Source organism: Archocentrus centrarchus, unplaced genomic scaffold (genome assembly GCF_007364275.1).
Source record: "Archocentrus centrarchus isolate MPI-CPG fArcCen1 unplaced genomic scaffold, fArcCen1 scaffold_37_ctg1, whole genome shotgun sequence".
NCBI classification, from domain to species: domain Eukaryota; kingdom Metazoa; phylum Chordata; class Actinopteri; order Cichliformes; family Cichlidae; genus Archocentrus; species Archocentrus centrarchus.
The window spans coordinates 950,637-970,505 of NW_022060264.1; the positions used below are offsets into that span (position 1 = coordinate 950,637).

The 19,869-nt window shown below is 41.2% G+C and overlaps 1 protein-coding gene across 1 annotated transcript in view; it reads right to left on the reverse strand.

Moving 5' to 3' along the window:
• The window catches only part of LOC115776760 (apoptosis-stimulating of p53 protein 2-like), a 36,728-nt gene extending 17,362 nt beyond the window's left edge, over positions 1-19,366 (reverse strand). Inside the window, exons 1-4 of the mRNA XM_030724525.1 lie at positions 19,094-19,366; positions 4,182-4,329; positions 3,818-3,931; positions 29-105 (exon numbers count right to left, since the gene is read on the reverse strand). Coding sequence (XP_030580385.1) covers positions 29-105; positions 3,818-3,931; positions 4,182-4,329; positions 19,094-19,102 — 348 coding nt within the window. The 5' untranslated portion in view covers positions 19,103-19,366. The remainder of the gene's footprint in view (positions 1-28; positions 106-3,817; positions 3,932-4,181; positions 4,330-19,093) is intronic.
• Between the last annotated feature and the right edge of the window lie 503 nt (positions 19,367-19,869).

A 19,869-nucleotide genomic window follows, 5' to 3' on the forward strand; every position in this document is an offset into this window, starting at 1 on the left:
TTAATCAAAATCACAGTAAAAGGCTCACCCCATTGTCCAGACATCTTTCCAGAGATGCTTTCATCTGGTTCCTCTTCATCATCTGATCTCCAGCCTTTGATCCAACTGGACACAAGAACACAGCAAGCGCTGATGCATTCATAGAGTCACTGCCAGCCTAGCACGTGTTATTTACTGTCACTAAAGTTTACTGCTAACTAAACTGGGAGTTATCTTGTCTACCAAAGACAAGCCTTAGTTACAGACACAGCTTATGCTGATGACACTTAGTAATATCTATGTTTATTTTTCGGTAACCAAAACTTTGTTAAGTGAGTGGCTGAATCATGGAAATATTAATAATAATAAATATTATAATAATTTTGTTAATAATAAAATTAATAACATTTTTACTTTTTATTTTGTTATTAATAATAAAAGTATAAATATTAATAATATTAGTATTAAATATTAGTAGTAGCAGTAGCAGTAGTACTAGTAGTACCACCTCAAGGTGCTTTAAATTGTAAGGTAAAGACCATACAATAGTTAGAGCAAAACGACCCCCTATGAGCAGCACTTGGTGACAGTGGGAAGGAAAAACTCCCTTTTAACAGGAAGAAACCTCCAACAGAACCAGGCTCAGGGAGGGGCACCTCCAACCGGGCAACCAATTGTGGGTGAGGGGAGGGACACAGGACAAAAGACACACTGTAGAAGAGAGCCAGAGATTAATAACGACTAATAATTAAATACAGAGTGGTGTATAAAAGGTAAAAAAAAGAGGTGAGTGAAGAAGAAATACATCATGCAATCATCAGTAGAACCCCCCAGTAGTCTAGGCATATTGCAGTGATAAGATGGGGCCTGACTATTCAAGACCTTGTATGTGAGGAGAAGGATTTTAAATTCTATTCTGGATTTAACAGGAAGCCAATGAAGAGAAGCCAATGAAGAGAAATCTGCTCTCTCTTTCTAGTCCCTGTCAGTACTCTAGCTGCAGCATTTTGGATCAGCTGAAGGCTTTTCAGGGAGCTTTTAGCACAGCCTGATAATAATGAATTACAATAGTCCACCCTAGAAGTAATAAATGCATGAATGAGCTTTTCAGCATCACTCTGAGAAAGGATGTTTCTATTTTTAGAAATATTGCGCAAATGCAAAAAAGCGGTCCTGCATATTTGTTTAATATGTGCATTGAAGGACAAATCCTGGTCAGAAATTACTCCAAGATTTCTCACAGTGTTACTGGAGGCCAAAGTAATGCCATCCAGAGTAAGTATCTGGTACCATGTTTGTGGGTCTGAGTACAAGAATTTCAATTTTATCTGAATTTAGAAGCAGGAAATTAGAGGTCATCCAGGCCTTAATGTGTGTGTTATCTGCCTTCATTAATAGATAAAACTGGGTATCTTCTGCATAGCAATGAGCATGTATGCTAAGGCTTTTAATAAATTAAATTAATAGAGAATGATCATATTTAATATCAAAGCATTAATATTCAGCTCAACAGAGCTCTGACTCTGTCAGCCTGGCTACAGTGCTGAAAAGAAATTGGGGTTGTTCTTATTTTCTTCAATTAGTGATGAGTAGTAAGATGTCCTAGCTTTATGGAGGGCTTTTTTTTTTAATATAGAGCAACAAACTCTTTTTCCAGGCTAAATGAGGATCTACTAAATTAGTGAGACGCCATTTCTTCTCCAGGTTATGGGTTATCTGCTTTAAGCTGTGTGTTTGTGAGCTATACCAGGGAGTCAGGCACTTCTGATTTGAGGCTTTCCTTTTCAGAGGAGCCACAGTATCCAGAGTTTTATGCAGTTAGGATGTAAAATTATTAACAAGATAAAGGCTAAGTGTCAGAGTTTCAAATGAATTAAAACTCTGTCTGGGTCTTTGATTAATTAATAAGCTGGAGTGCAAGATTGCTGATACTCCTCCTCCTCCTCCTCGACCTGTGCTTTGAGGATTCTGATAAAGGATGCCGTCATATGCTTTGTGAACTAATTGCAAACACAACAAGTACTGATCACGTGCACTCATGTCTGCAGCCAAAGTAAGTCAGCATTTTGAAATTTTGAAAACCGTTTCTGCAGTCAGTGGCAGATGCATTGCATTCTCTCCGTTTTCACGGCTACTGCCAGTAGCAAAAGCCAATTTTGCGTGAGTGTGACAGGGTATTTAAGGCTGGAGAGAGCAAAAGAAATTGGGGCAAAAATCAAAGCAGACCCTAGGGCGGTAGTGGGTTAAGGTAAAGTCAGTTCTTGATTCAACAATAAGAAAGAGACTAGGCAAAAATGGCATCCATGGGAGAGCTCCAAGGAGAAAATCACTGCTAACCAAAAAGAGCAGAGGCTCGTCTTACATTTGTCATAATTGATTGAACCATGAATTCTGCTCTCTATCAGAAAATCCTGAAGGAGAATGTCTAATCAAAGTCTGGACTCAAATCCTATTGACATGCTTTGACCTTAAACAAGCCGTTCATGCTGGAAAACCCTCCAAGAATAGTGGGCTAGAATTCCTCCACAGCGATGTGAAAGGGTGGCACAACCAGCTGATAGGTTTATGGGCAGATACTTTTTCACACAGGGCAGGTAGATTAGCTTTTCTCCCTTAATAAATGAAATCACAAAAAAACTGCATTTTGAATTTACTCAGGTTCTCTTTGTTTAATACTGAAATCTGTGTCATTATCTGAAACATTTAAGTGTGACAAATATAAAAAAAATAAATAAAATCAAGAAGAGAGAAAATAATTTTTCATGCTACTGTACATGTATTCACTGACAAAGAGTAGAGAAGTACAGACCTTTGTGGTACCATTGTTTTAACACAGTGGTTTTATTTTTATCATATTTTGGAATCAGGCCTTTTTCACTGTGCAGGCTTAAAACGATCCCAGAGAGCAAAGAGTCTGACCTGGACACGAGCTCACAAAAACCTCAGGATTGTTTTTAGGAGAGGAATGAAAAACAAGCCACAATCCATCGAAAAAACAACACACACACACACACACGCACACACACATACACGCACACACACACACATATGCACACACACACACGCACACACACACTTCAGCATCTGCACTCTTGACTCCCTTCAGTCATAAGCTGATTAGTCTTTCCTCTATTGTGGTTACACACTGACGCTCCTGCATCAGCTGCTGCTGCTTATCTGCACCAAGTGCTGTCAGTGCCTCGATGTGCAAAAACAACAACTGGATTTCTGTGAATACTTTAATCAAACTGCTGCCCTCACTGAAGTGCTTACACATTGTATTCACAGTTTAACCTCAGCTGTTTGCTTCTTACTGCTTCTTCCAGTGTTTGTTTCTCAGCTACAACTTCAGCTGAATAAAATTTGGCCACTTGCAAGTAACTGAACAAAACACAAATAAATGTGGTGTCTACCAGCCCTCTAGACCGTTTTGGACACTGAGATTTTTGTAAATTTTGCCTCTGTGTACATCACAATGAATTTGAAATGAAGTACTGAAGATCTAATTGATGTCGGGACTTTTTTGTCCAAGACTTTTAAGAAAAAAGTTCAACTTACTAGTCTTTCCATTTTGATCAGGTTAACATAGGTACACTTATAAGGATTATTTTTAATTACATGAAAATCCTTTGCAGTTAATGACTGCTTTGAGTCCAGAACCCATAAAGGCCATCGCACCATCTCCTCCATGTCTGAGAGATGATGTGGTAGCTTTGGGTCAGGAACTATTGTTTCCATCTCCAGACTATTCCACTGTTGTGCTGGTGTGCGGTGGTCCAAACCCTCAGACATTCTCTTAGTTTGTCCTTTCATTTTAGCCAATAGGTTTATTTCTTACCCGATTCTCGTCCAGGGGCTCTTTGGTGACGCAGGAGATAACGCACCTCCCCCCTCTGCTGTCCCAATCGCTGCAACACCTCCAGCATCCGCTCCCCCTCTCCAACAACACGTTCTGATTGGTTGTAAAAGAATATACTCTGTTACAGGGACAGGATGACTCAATTAAAACATAACTACACTGTAAGGCTAAACATATCTGTGGACAGACAGTTCTTGTCACTAAAATGTCACATTATGGCTTCCTTTGGGATACCTTTTTACCATATCTGTAATACAGCCAGAGTCATACAGCATCTTAATACTAGTATTATTATTAAGTGACTACAGGCAGATTGGGTATCTACTTACAACAAGAAACTCACCTGAGCCTCTCCATATCTCAGCCAGGTAGCAGTCAGTCTCACCAGGCTCCTTGCAGAGCTCCACCACATCTCTGCACAGCGTCTCTGGTGTGACGGGGACCTCGCTGAAGTGCTGGTCATTGTTGCCGAGGTACACAGTGAGGAACATCTACAATTAAAAATAAAATTGCATTTTCCATTCATATTTTTTCACCACATGTCAAGAAACCAGCTGTTAGTGTCAGCACCACTTCATGAACTCTCTAAGCTCCTTAATCTTGCTAACAAAAACAAAATATTTTTTCCAGTCATCTGTTCATATCCAGGTACGAGTCCATGCAGCAGACCGTGCAGAGATGCTCAGACCTCCCTCTCTCCTCTTCCATGAATTACCCTGTGCTTAGGTCGAACGATCTGCAAAGATGCCCAGAACCTGTGCAGAGCACCACCCACAGAACCACGTTTTCCACATGAGCCGGCTGATGAGATCTGTTTTCACTGGGCACGTCACCCAGGAGTCGAGGAGTAGGGCCGTGCCATTTATCACCCACAATAACACCAGTACTTTTACATGATATGAAAATTTCATATCACAATATCATTACTATAGCAACACCATGCATTTACGTTCCCTAGTGTGCACAACAACGAGACAAACACGGGCGATTTAATGCATCGAGGGAGCCACTTCGACCACCTCGAGCAAAGCACAGTAATTTGCAAAATATGCAAAAAAAAAATAAAATTGTTCCCATTACAACGAGGCTATGAAGGAGGAGATGGGAGCAGCTGGTGATGTGCAACCCAAATGCCAACAAATGACTCCACCAAGACTCACTGGAGCACTCGCTAGCTGCTCTCCATGTGACAAAAAGAGCAAATTACTGTTGCGCTTACACGGTGGAGAAGCAGGACTTTAAGCAGCAGGTTAAAAAGCTTAACACAAGATACACCAGCCCAGGTAGAAAATAGTTGAGTTTTATTATGTCACAATAATATGCAGCTCCTGACAAGTTACACAGTTAAGTTACTTTAATTACTGTTAAGCTGGCGTGCAGTTATTTTATACTTTTACACTACCGAGGCTTCTTTTGTCCTTACATTTGATTTATGCTGTGTCACTACTATTGCACTATGATGAGGCTGCTGCTGGCACCTTGTTTCAGTAGATTCACACTTCAATTTAGGAATTGTGTCAGTGAAGCAACTCACTGGAAAAGGATGGAAAAATTCCTTCATGTACTATAAATGCCAGCAAGATGGAAGCATCAATAAAATGTTCAGTATATTTTTCCTGTATTGTCAGAAATGTTATCGCAAATATTCCTGAAATGTCGTGAGATAATTTTGAGGCTTTATCGTGTGCCCCTGTCAAGGAGGCATTCTGAAGTCCAAAACACCTCAGCTGCCTCCTTGCAGTGTGTTTGAGTGGCTCTACTTCCTGAATGATCAGACGTCTCATTCTGATTCCCACACAGCCCTCAGATCAGGCTCATTCTGCTACATACCCAATATATTTTTTTGTTCCTACTCAGAGTTCATGGACAAAAGTCAACCAGTAAGATCGTCACTTTCACAGCACACCAGTACAGCATCCACACACTTAAAATAGCTGCAGATCTGTTTACAGTGTTAAAACCAAAAACAGAGGAATAGTCTAAACAGACTGTAAAATAGGATGTAATATGACAAGCTCATCCCACAGGTCCACTCAAAACAAAACCTGCCTTTTTCACCTTTATTGCAGCTTTTGTGCTATTTAAGACCATGACAGATATTTGTGGACAGAACTCCCATGATGCAAAGAGCCATCTGTTACTCCAGCAGGGTAGGCCCAGAGCCAGATTGCTTCCCACAGCCCGCCAGCCTGCATGAACGCAGCACTCAGCATTGTCCAGCCTTTACTTATCCTGTGAAGGAGGGACTAAGTGACAGCTTGCACAAAGACTTATCAGAGCTGCTTCTAAAGTTTCATATGTACAAAGCTGGTCTGAGGATTTGAACCTTCAACTTGGCAGCCCTGAGCTGGCTTCTCTCATTTGCACAGTTGTTTCAGCCCTGACCTGTCTTTTCTTCATTCGACCTGGTCTGAAAAATGAGCCGCCTTTTTTGACCTCTGTTGGAGATTCAGATACAAGGCTCACAGAGCAGAGAGGAGCTACAGCAGCATCTGTCGTCAGCGCTGCTAAAATGAAGCCAAAGTGAGAAAAGCTCAAAAAACCCAAACACGTACAAACACGTACAAACATGTACAAACATATACAAACATATACAAACATGTACAAACATGTACAAACATTTACAAACATATACAAACATGTACAAACATTTACAAACATATACAAACATGTACAAACATGTACAAACATATACAAACATGTACAAACATGTACAAACATGTACAAACATGTACATATACATACATGTGGCAACAAGACACAAAAAAAAGTGAGTTAAAAAAAGACAAAACAGTATTTTAAGCAAAATGCTGCAACATTGTAGCATGTCACAATAACCATCAATTACTAACGTGTGTGTGAGAATGTCCTTACCTGCAGAAAACAAATGCGTATGCATAATTACCACCAAATTTATGAAACATGCACATCAACCTAACCAGAATCATTGTGAACCAACAGGCTTGTGCAGTCTGTACAGGTAAGGAACACTGGAATCTGTTTAAATTAAAAGGTTAAAGCCTACACCTTCCATTTTATATTTCATTTTCTTTATATGCAGTTTTTTGTTTTGTATGTTTTTTTAATTGTAATTCTGAGCATCCCCGCCTCAGGGGGGCCACGGGCCGGGGCACTCCTAGTGCCAGTCCCAAACCCAGGTAAATGGGGAGGGTTGCATCAGGAAGGGCATTTTCAGATAAAACACACAGATCATAAAGAATGAGATTTCCATACTGACAGGAATAACTATGAACACCGCTGGTGCTGTTTGCCAACAGGGTGCTGATGGAAACTGTTGGCTGAAGACAAAGAGGAGAGGGGGAAGGCGTGCTAGGAGGCAGTGAGGGAGAAAGAAATGCAGGAGTGTGGAGGTGAGAGCAGGGGCTCTAAATGTAGGGAGTACAGCTGGTAAAGGCAGAGAGGTGGCTGATGTGAAGGAGAGAAAAGGGTAGATATTGTGTGTGCAGGAGACAGGGTGGAAAGGAAGCCAGACCAGGAGCACTGGAGGATGATTCAAGCTGTTCTACCACAGTGTCGAGAGGAAGAGGAGGTGGTGTTGGGTAGGTGTTAAGGAGAAAAATGCAAAAAGACGGTGGTGGATTTGCAAAAAGGATGGAAATGGCTGTGGTGAACATGTACTTTAAGAGAGAGGAACACAGGGTAGCATAGGAGACTGGAGGAAGGTGCACACAGCAGAACTACGTCTTATGCAGAAGGTCGAATGTGAAAGAGACTCCAAGGTGGTGTCAAGGGAGAATAGTCGTAAGGTCGCTGTTTGATGCTCAGTTCAACTGTCAAGTCTGCAAATATGTACATATAAAATATTTGTATACATCATATAAATGCTGCCACTCAATATTTATGCAAAGTTTCATCAAGATCGGCCCGCTCGTGGAGACAGGGAACATACAAACAGTACAGTGTGATGAGCCTGGGAGAAGAAAACTTTAACACAAGACAGGGAACAACAAATAAAACAGAACAGGAACACAAGACTAACTCGACAAAAAAAAATACAGACAAGACTGAAAGGAACCGAATGGGAACATAAAAGTGAACTAACAAAGCTAACGTCATCAAAACTACAGGCACAGCTGATCCTGGCTCTGTGTCGCTGACCAGAAGCACCAAACACCACCATCACCAGAAAACTACAAATATAAAGCATGAACATAAACTAAAAGAGTAATAATTTACAGAAAACTCAGAACCCCGCGTCCAAGACAACAGAAGCTACACAAAACATGAGAAATCGAGACTTGTAAACTTCATAACACAAGAAACTAAATTAAAGCACAACTCTAAACAAAGCAAACGTGCAGAGAGCCAAGACAACAGGGAACACCAGGAAGACTCGACTGAAAATGTAATGCCAGATTATATTCCCAGGCAGCACAGCAGCATACTGCTGACCTGTGTGCTGTGTTGTGGTCGTGACGTGTCTTTGCTCGTTGGCGAGAGGTCGCTGCTACGTCACTTAGCACTGCTTCACCTACTGCACCACCCACAGAGGGGGATTCAATGGAGTTGATATAGTCTGGTCAACAATAATAGCAGAGGTGGCAAAAGTACAGCCATTCTGTACTTAAGTACAGATACTTGCATTAGAAAAATACTCTGGTAAAAGTTGAAGTACTGATTTAGCTACTTTATTCAAAAGTAAAAAAGCACAGGTTCTGAAATGTACTCAAAGTAAAAAGTAACTCTATGAAGGACGTTTCTACCTGCTATTTTTATGCAAAGCTAATTGAACCTTGTGCTATATTAATATAATAATAAAGTAATTATAGACACGGGGATACAAACTTTTTTAACTTTGCCTTCACACCTAAACAGAAAAATGAATACAGTCGGGGTTAACATGGGATTTAGCAGGCGGGGGAACCCAAAGATCGGATGTAGTGGCTCAGTGTGCGGTAAAGAATCACAACTCATAATTTCTGTTGTGCGCTCCAGCAGATTCTCTCTGTGTGCAGGCTGTGATCAGCTGACCTGTGCTGCTGCTGCTCGTTGCGGATTTACACAACTGAATTCAACAAGATGGAAGCAGATGTTTCATAAGTTATCCTGGCTCGTTTCTGTCCCCTACACTGACAGCAGACTCTTCATACTGTCTTTATACTGACCGCATGAACAGTATGCTGTATGTTGGGGTGAAAACTGGCACAGCTCTTAACATGGACAAACAACTTTCCCTTAACAAGAAAGGTTGTTGAGGGTAATATTGATCTTATTTGTCCCATTTTGCAGTTAAACTAAAAGACTCAGCAAACGGAAATGAACTGACATTTTCAAAAAAGTATTTTGCACTGCGCCCTGTTGTTGTCTTCTGCTTCGTTAGCTCTTCAGAGATTTTTTTAATGCTACTGTTGGCTCCAGTAGCAGTTCCTGTCAAAAAAAAAAAAAAGGAAATACTCCAGACATATTTAAGTTGCTCCATTGTTAGAAATAAAACCAGCAGACGCTCTAATGGAACCAGTGACAGACTGACAGAGATAAATTGGTCTCAGTGAGAAGCAGTCAACCCGCCTCTCTACTGTTCCACATAAAGCCCTGAAAAAACTGGAGCAGTGCAGTATTCCTTCAGGTTCATACCAAGTGGGTCACTCTCATCTGCCACCCAACTTAGGTCAACCAGGAAACACTGTATCCAGTCACAGTCAGAGACGAGAGACAGTCTGTCCTTTGGTAGGCCCTGGTAATTGTTAATGCTGGTTACTGAACATGAACACATCCTGAGAACAGACCAAAGATGACTGAGGTTAAAACTGTGCTTATACTCAGCACTGTAGAGTATCAGCAGGAGGACTGATGAAGTAAAACTGGTACCATAAATACTCAGCTGAGATGAAAGACAGTTCACACCAGGCATGACTCCTGACACAAAGAAACTGCAGTAATGGAGTTCTTTTCATGTTAATATGAGTCATGTAATAAAGCAGCTTTGTGTTGTGAGATGCAGCATCTGCTGATGTAACGTTATTGCCGTATTATAAGATATTTTCACTGACTTGGCATGTGGCTCACCAAAAATATCCTAATGTTATTAAGTTATTTTGTTATTATCTTTGCAGACTTGTGAAGATGGAACTCAACATCCCATTTCAAAGTCTGGCAATCCTCTGATGAGGCAGTTTCAGTCTGAAGAAGTACGAAATTATGGCAGCATTCCCAAGCCTCACGAGCTTTAAGGAAAACACCTGGGAGATCTTTATTTCAAGGAAAAGGCACACCTATAGGACAGGGATATCAGCAAACCAGTCGCTGTTATCTTTGAGACTGTGGCTGTCAAAACTGAGAGTCAACGGCCTTCAAAAAGTTCAGAGTTTTTGATTATAATACCAACACTGACTATCCTAAATCTGGCCTCTGGCATACGCCCTCCATGCAACTAAAACTTAACACTGAAATGAATAAAAACTAAAATGAAATGAAACAAATTACAGCTAAACTGAAGCAAGCAAACCCACTCTGAAAACTCAAACTAATCTGAATCAAAAACAAAAAGGCAAAATTTGCTTCCAAGGAGCCAAACCTTTTTATTTTTTTAATGTGGTCTTGAAATTAAAGAGGACAGGGAGACCTGGTGGTGGAATGAGGAGGTACAGGAATGAGGTGGCATAGTCAGAGAAGAAGAAAGCAGGCAGGTGTACTAGGAGGCGAGGCATATAACAAAGACAGGAAGAGGAAAAGGCTTATAGTGAGTTGTGAGGCATGTTTCTAAGATGGAGGGAGTTCTTTGAGGAACTGATGAATGCAGAAAATGAGAGGAAGATAGATGCAGAACAGTGAATCAGGAAGTGCAGAGGATTTGTGAGGAGGAAGTGAGGGCAGCTATGAAGAGGATGAAGAGTGAAAAGGCAGTTGGGACAAGAGGAACTGTGGTGCTGCATGAGGAAGTCAGGAGGGTGATGCGGGACATGCATGATGGTGCCGGATGATAGAAACAAATAAAATGCCGGTACATTTTCCCTCCCAGGTCCTCACTCTTTGTTTCTGGGCAAACATATTTGTTCCTTATATTGAGATGATGATTGTTATTCTCTCACTGATAGATTCAAAAACTGATTCAAAAAAGATTTTTAAAAAAAGTAGCCGGAAATGCACGACAGGAATTGAAGGTACTGAACAGACCATTTTGGAAGCAAAATATAAAGGAAATGAGGGCTGAGTCTAGACTTTTGCACAGTCCTGTACATGATTGAGGTGAAAGACTTTTAACCACGTTGCAGCTACACTGCCATCCCTGGCTTTCCTCCAGTACCTCCTGAGGAGACGAACAGCTCTTTCAGCAACCTAAGACCAGCACGACTCCAAGCATCTGTGAGGGGGACGTGCAGCAAAGGCCGAGTGCAACAATAGTTTTCTTGGCTTTTTCTGTCAAGCAGAGCGCGCTCCACATCAAGCGGGCTCTGGTTTCCTGCACCATAATCACAGACTTCTTCTGGAAGTAGATGACATCACTTGATGACAAGATTATTTCGAACAATGTTAAAAAGATGTTGGTGCGGGTTTATGTTCACTAATCTCAATTTGCTTGAGGTCATTTAATACAGGAAATATACATGTTCATACTCCCATTCATTTCCTACTAGGCCCATGTGGAGACTTTAGATGGGGCCTACTTGGGAAAAAAAAAAAAAATCAGCCATGCTAATCACACAAATATAAAAAAAAAAAAAAAAAAAAAAAAAATCAGCCATGCTAATCACACAAATATAAAAAAAAAAAAAAAAAAAAAAAATCAGCCATGCTAATCACACAAATAAAAAAAAAAAAAAAAAAAAAAAATCAGCCATGCTAATCACACAAATATAAAAAAAAAAAAAAAAAATCAAGCTGCAACTTGCAGTCCTGAGAGACTGCACTGTAAACACCCAGACCAGGTGCAGGTCAGTGATGGTCACTGACACTGGAAACATGTGACAGCGCCCTAAGAGTGCCCCAGCCCCTGCTAGCCAACAGGCAGAGACCTTAAACTCCTGTGGCCTCAGCTCCTAATCCAGCCGGGAATTAGAGCTGCATCACGCTGCTTAGCACTACCACAACCCCCCCGCTGCTGTGAAGGATGACTAACGATCCATCTACTGTCTGAAAGACGTCAACAGCTTCATCTTAATGATCAACATGGAGCCGTCTCCTAATCCTATTACTGCCCAGTCAACAACTGAGGCACCACAAACACGTCTGGACACACACAGTTCAGCTTTAACCAACAAAAGAAACTTTTTCCATCTTTGATAAATTCTGCAGCGTATTTTTAGCAAATTAAAAACCTTTTACGCCCTTTTTGTTGGTGCTCAGAATTAGAACTGCAAACTCGACATATTTTTTATTAACTGCTGACGCAGACGGCTGTGCAGCACCGAGTGTCCACAAACTGTCAAGCTGGAAATCTGGGACTGAATGTCTGCTCTGAGTCACCATCTTAACTTCTTCCATTAGATTCATTTGAAATTGAATCATTATTTTTCAGCTTTTTACTATTTCAGGCAAACAACTCTGTTTACACGTCTGGATACAAATGTGTTTTTCATCTATGAAAAAAAAACAGTGGATCACCAGTTTAATTAAATAATTTGCTCTACATAAGTGGGCAAATCAGGAAAATTTGTGAATCATTTATGTCGATCTGTAATCCTGACATTAGAATTAAAATCAGAACTAAATCTTATCTGAAACCTTACAGACCAGAGAGGAGAAAACAAAAAGGTCCAAGAATACTGTTTTTGGAGTGAGCAGGCAGCACATCACAGTGTTGAACCCAAAACTAAACTGAAACACATTTCACGGTCAGCGCACCGACTTAGGTTTGCATCCAGTCCTCGTATCGGTTCTATTTCTGCTCAGGGAAACGTGCTGACAGCTGGCACACTGCAGGTGACATCCCAAATGTTTTGTAGGCACCGTGGATGGCTGGAGCCATATGGCCGTCAGCCTCACGTGACGTACCAATATTGGATTAGCAACACAAACACAGCCTGCTGTCTAGGATAGTACCACAGTGAACAGCATACATGCAGGATGCTTCCACACATCCACTGTTATCATCAGAAGACACTAAAGGCACATCTGATTGGCTGGCAGCTTTTACTGTGTCATACATACTTATTCATCCTCTATTCAGGCATACCTGTTGTCAAAGTGCAGCTTTTTATGATGATATTGGTGTAATTCACCAGACAGTAAAGCAGCCTAACTAACAATTTATATTACACAATTAAATCTACCAACCTAACAATGCCCGTCAGCTGGGTTTAGTAGTGTTTACATATATAAACAGTGTGCAGCTGAAAACTGCTTGGATAACCCAACTCAGAGATGTGTGCTGAAAAATTAAAAACCAAAATGCCATAAATGATAACGTAAGAGTTAAACAGAAAATGTTAAATAACAGAACTTGAAAGTCCAAACTCAAAACTCTGGGTCAAAGACTCAGAACCATGACAGCATCACACAGCTGCTGCACATCCATGATGTGAATCTCAGTGCATCCCAACGGTGCTCTGCTGGACTGAGATCTGGTGACTGTGGAGGACATTTAGGTGCATTGATTGTTTTATCCTTCTGAAAGCAGCCATGGTCACACTGTGGTCATAAAATGATGGCGCAACAATACTCACGCAGACTGGAGCATTCAAACAATGTTCAATTCATACTAAGGGGCTAAAGCGTGCCAAGAAAACATGCCCTACAAAGCAGGATGGATGCATGCTTTCATTTTGTTTACACCAAATTCTGACCGTTCCAACTGAATATCACAGCAGAACTCGAGACTCATTAGATCACAGCCAGCCTCAGTTTCCTGTTCTTAATCGACAGAAGTCTCACCCAGTGTGGTTTTCTGCTGCTGTAACCCAGCTGCTTCAATCTGCTGTGCATTCAGTTCCATTCGATTCAATTTGTGCTAACAACAACAGTCACCTCAAGGCACTTTATATTGTAAGGTTATTGTACGGTTATAATTATTACCCTACAATAATTACAGAGAACACCCAACAGTCAATACGACCCCCTGTGAGCAGCACTTAGTGACAGTGGGAAGGAAAAACTCCCGTTAAGAGGAAGAAACCTCCAGCAGAACCAGGCTCAGGGAGGGGCAGTCATCTGCTGTGACCGGTTGGGGGTGAAGTAATAGGACAAAAGACACTGTGGAAGAGAGCCAGATATTAATAATAACTAATGATTAAATGCAGAGTGGAGTATAAACAGAGTGAAAAGAGGTGAATGAAAATAAACACTCAGTGCATCATGGGAACTCCCCAGCAGCCTAGGCCAGCTGAAGGCTTTTCAGGGAGCTTTTAGGACAGCCTGATAATAATGAATTACAATAATCCAGCCTAGAAGAAATAAATGCATGAAGTAGTTTTTCAGCATCACCCTGAGAAAGGATGGTTCTAATTTTAGAGATACTGCATGAATGCAAGAAAGCAGTATTTGCCATCTTTGTCAGTTTTGTCCAGTGGATTAAGCTTCATTAATACTGACCACTTAGAGTGCACACAGAGCTGCTGTGAAAACCAAATTGCCTCAGACGCATCCATCAGTCTGTGTGTGATTTCACGACAAAAGCCAGTCTATAGCCAGTAAATACTTACACAGGCTACTACACAGGAGGCCTAAATCAAAATTTGTAAGGCAATTATGTACATTTAACAGCGAAACAGCTGTAAAACATACAGTTTGCTTGTTCTCCTTATTGGCGTCCTTTATTTTTTCCTATAAGAGGACATCAGCAGGAAGGTGACTTGACTACATTTGAATACAAATATTTTCAGCCACGAGCAGCACAACAGGTGTGTTCACCTGCTAAATGTCACTGAAACAGCTGCCACACAACACCCTGTTCACACTGTTAGCTGCTGTTACACAACACAAACTGAAACTGATCAAGGTTTGTATATTTCTTGTGGCTCAGTTGTTCTCTTATCACAAAGTCACGTATTCATGAGTTATCAGAGAGACAGATGTCAGAATCACCACTCACAGAGGCGTGATCCTAATTACAACCCCCCCCCCCCCCCCCAACCCTAAACCATACACGTTTGTAATGGCGCCCCATCAGTGCTAAGCTTAAATAGAAAAGTGCTATGCAGTGAACATTAAAGTCAAAACGGTCCCGTCTGAGCACGTAAATGGAGCCAGAGTGGAACAAGCTCTGACTTTGTTGTCACCTGTGAGACGTGAATGTGAGCACCAGGCTGATGCTGTAAATTAGCACGAAGGTTACAAATGCTTTAGCTCCTCATTGTCTGAGGAATACTAAATAATAGTGTTCCCATACGACCTTGAACACTGTGTGTGTGTGTGTGTGTGTGTGTGTGTGTGTGTGTGTGTGTGTGTGTGTGTGTGTGTGTGTGAGAGAGAAAGAATTTCTGGTCACTGTGGCAACAGTTACCAAGCAGCACAGCGAGCTCCGCTGAGCCCTGCCTGGAAGATGATGAGGATGTAGTACAATGAACAGGGTGTGCTGCCGTTTAAAGAAAGCTTGTGTGAAACATTTAGGGCTTCCTTCACTGTCATGAATCACAAGAAGTGGTCTGTTTGTGCTTTTCCTCCTCATATGCTGTATATAGTGTTACAGTGCTGGAGGTTTATGTTAGACAAAGTTTCAAAAATAATAAGGTAAGCATATGTTCAGGTAATCCTAACAGGCTGTTCTAAATGCTCCACTTTTTTTACCCTTTTGTATCAATGGGCTTCATTCAAAAACACTGCGTACACACAAATCTGTGAGTAAATCACGTATATGAGTGTTTCACATGCAGATCGGTGATTCATCACTATTTTTATGCCCCAGGAGGCATCGTATTCAGATGCCCGAACCACTTCAACTGGGTCCTTTCAATATGAAGGAGCAGCTGCTCTACTCTGAGCCCCTCGAACAACTGCAGTCTTCACCCTCTCTCTAAGGGACAGGCCAGCCACCCTTCAGAGGAAGCTCATTTCCACCACTTGTATCCGTGATCTTGTTCTTTTGGTCTTGCTCATCTCAGCCCCTAGGATCCCTGGGACACACAAACCCCTCCACCACGGTAAGGTGGTGATTCATAGAGAGGCGGTAATGTCAAATATGTCAGATAAAGGTGAGTGTACAGTCACAGAGCACTTTAATTTCAGTTGTTTTGGTAAGAGAATTATAAAGTTTAATAATATTTGTTTTTTGATTTGTGTTTTGTCAGTTATAGTTCTTAGAAAGAAAACTGTATTCGGAAAAATCGGTGCTGGCAGGTCACAAAAAAATCTGAATCAGCCAAGAAAGTTACAACTGGTACACCACGAGCTTAAAGGGCAAAGGGCAAAAACTGCTTATTTCAGACGGAGGATGCACCGGGGACAAGTCTGAGACAAATAAGGATCATTTTGAACTGTAAAAATAAACAGAGAGAAATGAAAAATAGCATAATAAGTCACCTTTAAAAATCTACAAGTTCATTTTCAATTTAAGACCAGAGTGATCTGGTTATTGTACGAGCTTCCTCCAAACACCATGTATAAAAAATCATGATGGCAAGAGTAGCATTTACTGTCTATAGAACAATAAGGTCTGTAAGAGAAGTTGACCTCACCACTTCCTCATCAATAGACTCTGTTTCCTTCAACAGAGCCCATAAAGTTCCTCTCTCATCTACCATTCAGTGTGCAAAAAAAACTGACCATGCATATAAATAACTGCAGCTGAAACATACAGGTCAAAGTGTCAGCCGTCTGATTTTCAGTCAGTTGATGACACTTTGGCTTCAGTGGTCAGTTTGCACTACGTCAGGTTTGCAGCCATGAGTGGCTGCCACAGACAGAGCCGTCCGGTGAAGAGAGGGAAGTCTGACATGTGACAAACTACCGGATTCAAACCCGGACACCACTCTGATCCACCAGGACCACAGCCCAAAATGTCAGTGTTCAGCAGAAGTACGACTGAGGATTTAGCAGCCACTGCAGTGCGCACAAAAAGGTCAACACTCATTTATGCTCGTAAAACGACAGAGCACCACAATCCAGCATGAAGACAATGGTGCAGTGAGCTGTTATTAGTGAATACACAGCTGATCTCAGAGCATCTGGTCGTGACATTCGTGAAGTCTGCTGTCTTTCAGCCCCTGCAGACAACCAGACGGGAAGCACCTTCCTCTCTCCTCAGTTCTGCATCCTCTGCATCACCTGCGATTGCTTTGAGACGCGAGGAACATTTAACCCGTCTTCCATCTGCTGCCGAACTGATCCGGTCAAGTTTTCCTGTTTAAGCTTCCTCACACTGCATTCAGCAGATACAGAGGATTATGGGGGGAAGGAGGGTTCAGACCGCCCTTCTTGGGAAAACATAGCTGTCTCCATCAATGTTATTTTTAACTATAACAGCATGGTTTTTATACGTATAAATCATTTTTCACTGAAAGCACTTTTCGAAAGACTGCTACTCCCGTATGCTCTGTGGAATTTTTGACTAATTTTCAAGCATTATGGTTTGTTACAAATGCCAGATGTCTATTTATAATACAGGATAGCCAAATTATGTCATATTAAAACAATATTATATGTAGACAGTTAACCACAACATTTCTATATTTAATGTTGTGTAGAAGCCTGACATTACTATTACTGCAATGTACTACTGGCAGTATGTCCTTGCCCAGCATCTTGGTCATGACACTTCAACACCCTGAAACTCCAACATTTGCTTATCTGCAGTGATTCCCAGCAAAGTTCCTCTGTAGGCTGCTCAGCAACTGAAGAAAAGAACTGGACTGGTATTAATATGGCCTTTTACAGAGTTTTAACTATCCCACATCCACAGTCACAGTGGATTTGGAATCATCAGTTAACTAAAATGCAAGCCTTTGGATTGTGGGAAGAAACTGCAGCATTCCCAGGAAACCCATGTGGGGACATGATGATGATTGTGCCACCATACACATGTCAAATGTTGTAAAACTCAACCTATAGAACCCTTTTTGTCCAAACTTTTGACAGTTTTAAACAGCATTTCTGAGATCATGAGCCCACATCTGTATTTTTCTGTATGTTTTAGCTCTTTTTATTAGGACTACATAAAAGATGGGACAAAATGTGTTTGTTTGCATTTTCTTCTGCTGCATTTTTTCAGACGTAGTTTTGAGAGATATTTTGAAGTTAAGATAACAAACACTGGAAATATTGGAAAGTCAGGATATATGAAATTCCTGAATTTCCTCCTTCTTTTGATTTGATTGGTCTGTCTTAGACAGCCATGGTTGTAGTGGAGCTTCTGTGATTGGTCACACCAGAAGGCCCTTCCTACAGTGAGGTAACTCACTCAGTTTTCAGAGAACTAGGGTTACCCTAGTAACTAAGCATTTCTCCAGCCACTTACTCATCACAGCTGCACAGCTGCAATGAGTAAGTGGTGTCAATTTTCTGCAGTGCAGTCCAGTGGAATACAAATTCAGCAATCATACTAAAGTAAATACATTTCACTGTGTATTGTACTGTGTATAACTGTGCATGTGACAAATAAACCTTATCTTAAAAGTGACCAATCAGCTCACTTGCAGTACATAAGTTCTTCAATCATCTGCATGATGAAAAAACAGATAATCAAACATGCCCTTTTCCTGCTCACTTGCTCTACTATAAGTTGATTTCAGTTTGTGTGGAGCAAGGAGAAAAAAAAACACTTTACAGTTTCTGAGGAGTAGGAATATTACTCATTGTTCTGTGTTCTCAGGTTCTCAGTCATCCAGGTCAGGGTGGTCTCTGCAGCTTGAAAAATGTGACTGGACTTCTTTAAGTTTCTTCCGAAAGGCTTCAGTTCATGAACTGAAGAAGCCTTTCAGAGGAGACCTGAAACATCTTCAAGAAAATTAAAGATGTCCAGTGGCCTCAGCCGAGCTGCAGAGACTGCTTTCATTGTTACTGCATGAAGGGACAGGAAGGCAAAGTGCAACTGCCACAAAAGAGTATCCAAAGACACAATCTAACACAAAGCTAAGAATACTGGACCCACAGTGATGTTAGAGCTCAGTGTCTGCACAACAACAGAAATTAAAACTACAACTGACATGATTATTTCAAAAGATAAATATACTGCATACTGACATCTCAAAGTTACAGGAATCTAAGCACAAGCAAAAATGGTTATTTCAGGGCACATTATTCATTAAAAAAATGCTTCCCTGGATTTCTCCTGTAAGCGGAACTCATGAAGCAGTTGTGTGACGGTGTGTGCTTGAAAGTTGTGAATGAGCGGTTTATTAAAGCGCAAAGCGTTCATCCACTCACCGGCATCATGCTGGCCGCTCTCTGCTCCGCCGCACCGCCGCAGCTCGCACCGTCAGCGCGTCAGAGCGTCCTCCGCTGCGCCTCCTGTCGCATCTGCTCTCAGATTCCTCCTCCTGACCTGTTGCGGCGAGTCTGCGGCTTCCGTCTGTGAAGAGCCTCCAGAGAAACGCGCTGCAGGAGGACCGCGCTCACAAACCACAGATCCTGACCACGCTCAGCTCCAGCCTCAGACTGACGGCGGTGCGTGCGGCTCAGTCACGGACGCGGACACCAACCGCACCTCCACCGCTGAGAACACTTCCGGTAACGGCTTTCCAGAATTAAAGCGACACGTTCTCCAGAGCAGGCTCGGTGTCTGCAGCGGGCACATCTGCGATTCATGCAACTATAATAATTCATAATACACACAGTATTAACGGATATATCAATACAATTTTTAAAAAGTAGGCCATCAGTGAAAAATATCAGATTTGCTCTCAGTGGTTCAAAAAGTAATACATTATAATATAATAATATAAAAATAATAATGTGATATTAATAATAAGCTATGATATAATAATAAACATAGTATTAAAAAACATATGTACAATAGGCTACAAATCAGCCAAGAATAAATTAAAAAATAATTAAATAAAAATTTGTGAAAAATGTAAAATCTGCAGGTTTTTTATTGGTTCAAACAATAATATAAAAGACAATTTACAATAAATAAGAAAAAAATCAGATAAAATACATAAATATGAAAAATCAAATTGAAATCAGAACTACATCTGGGA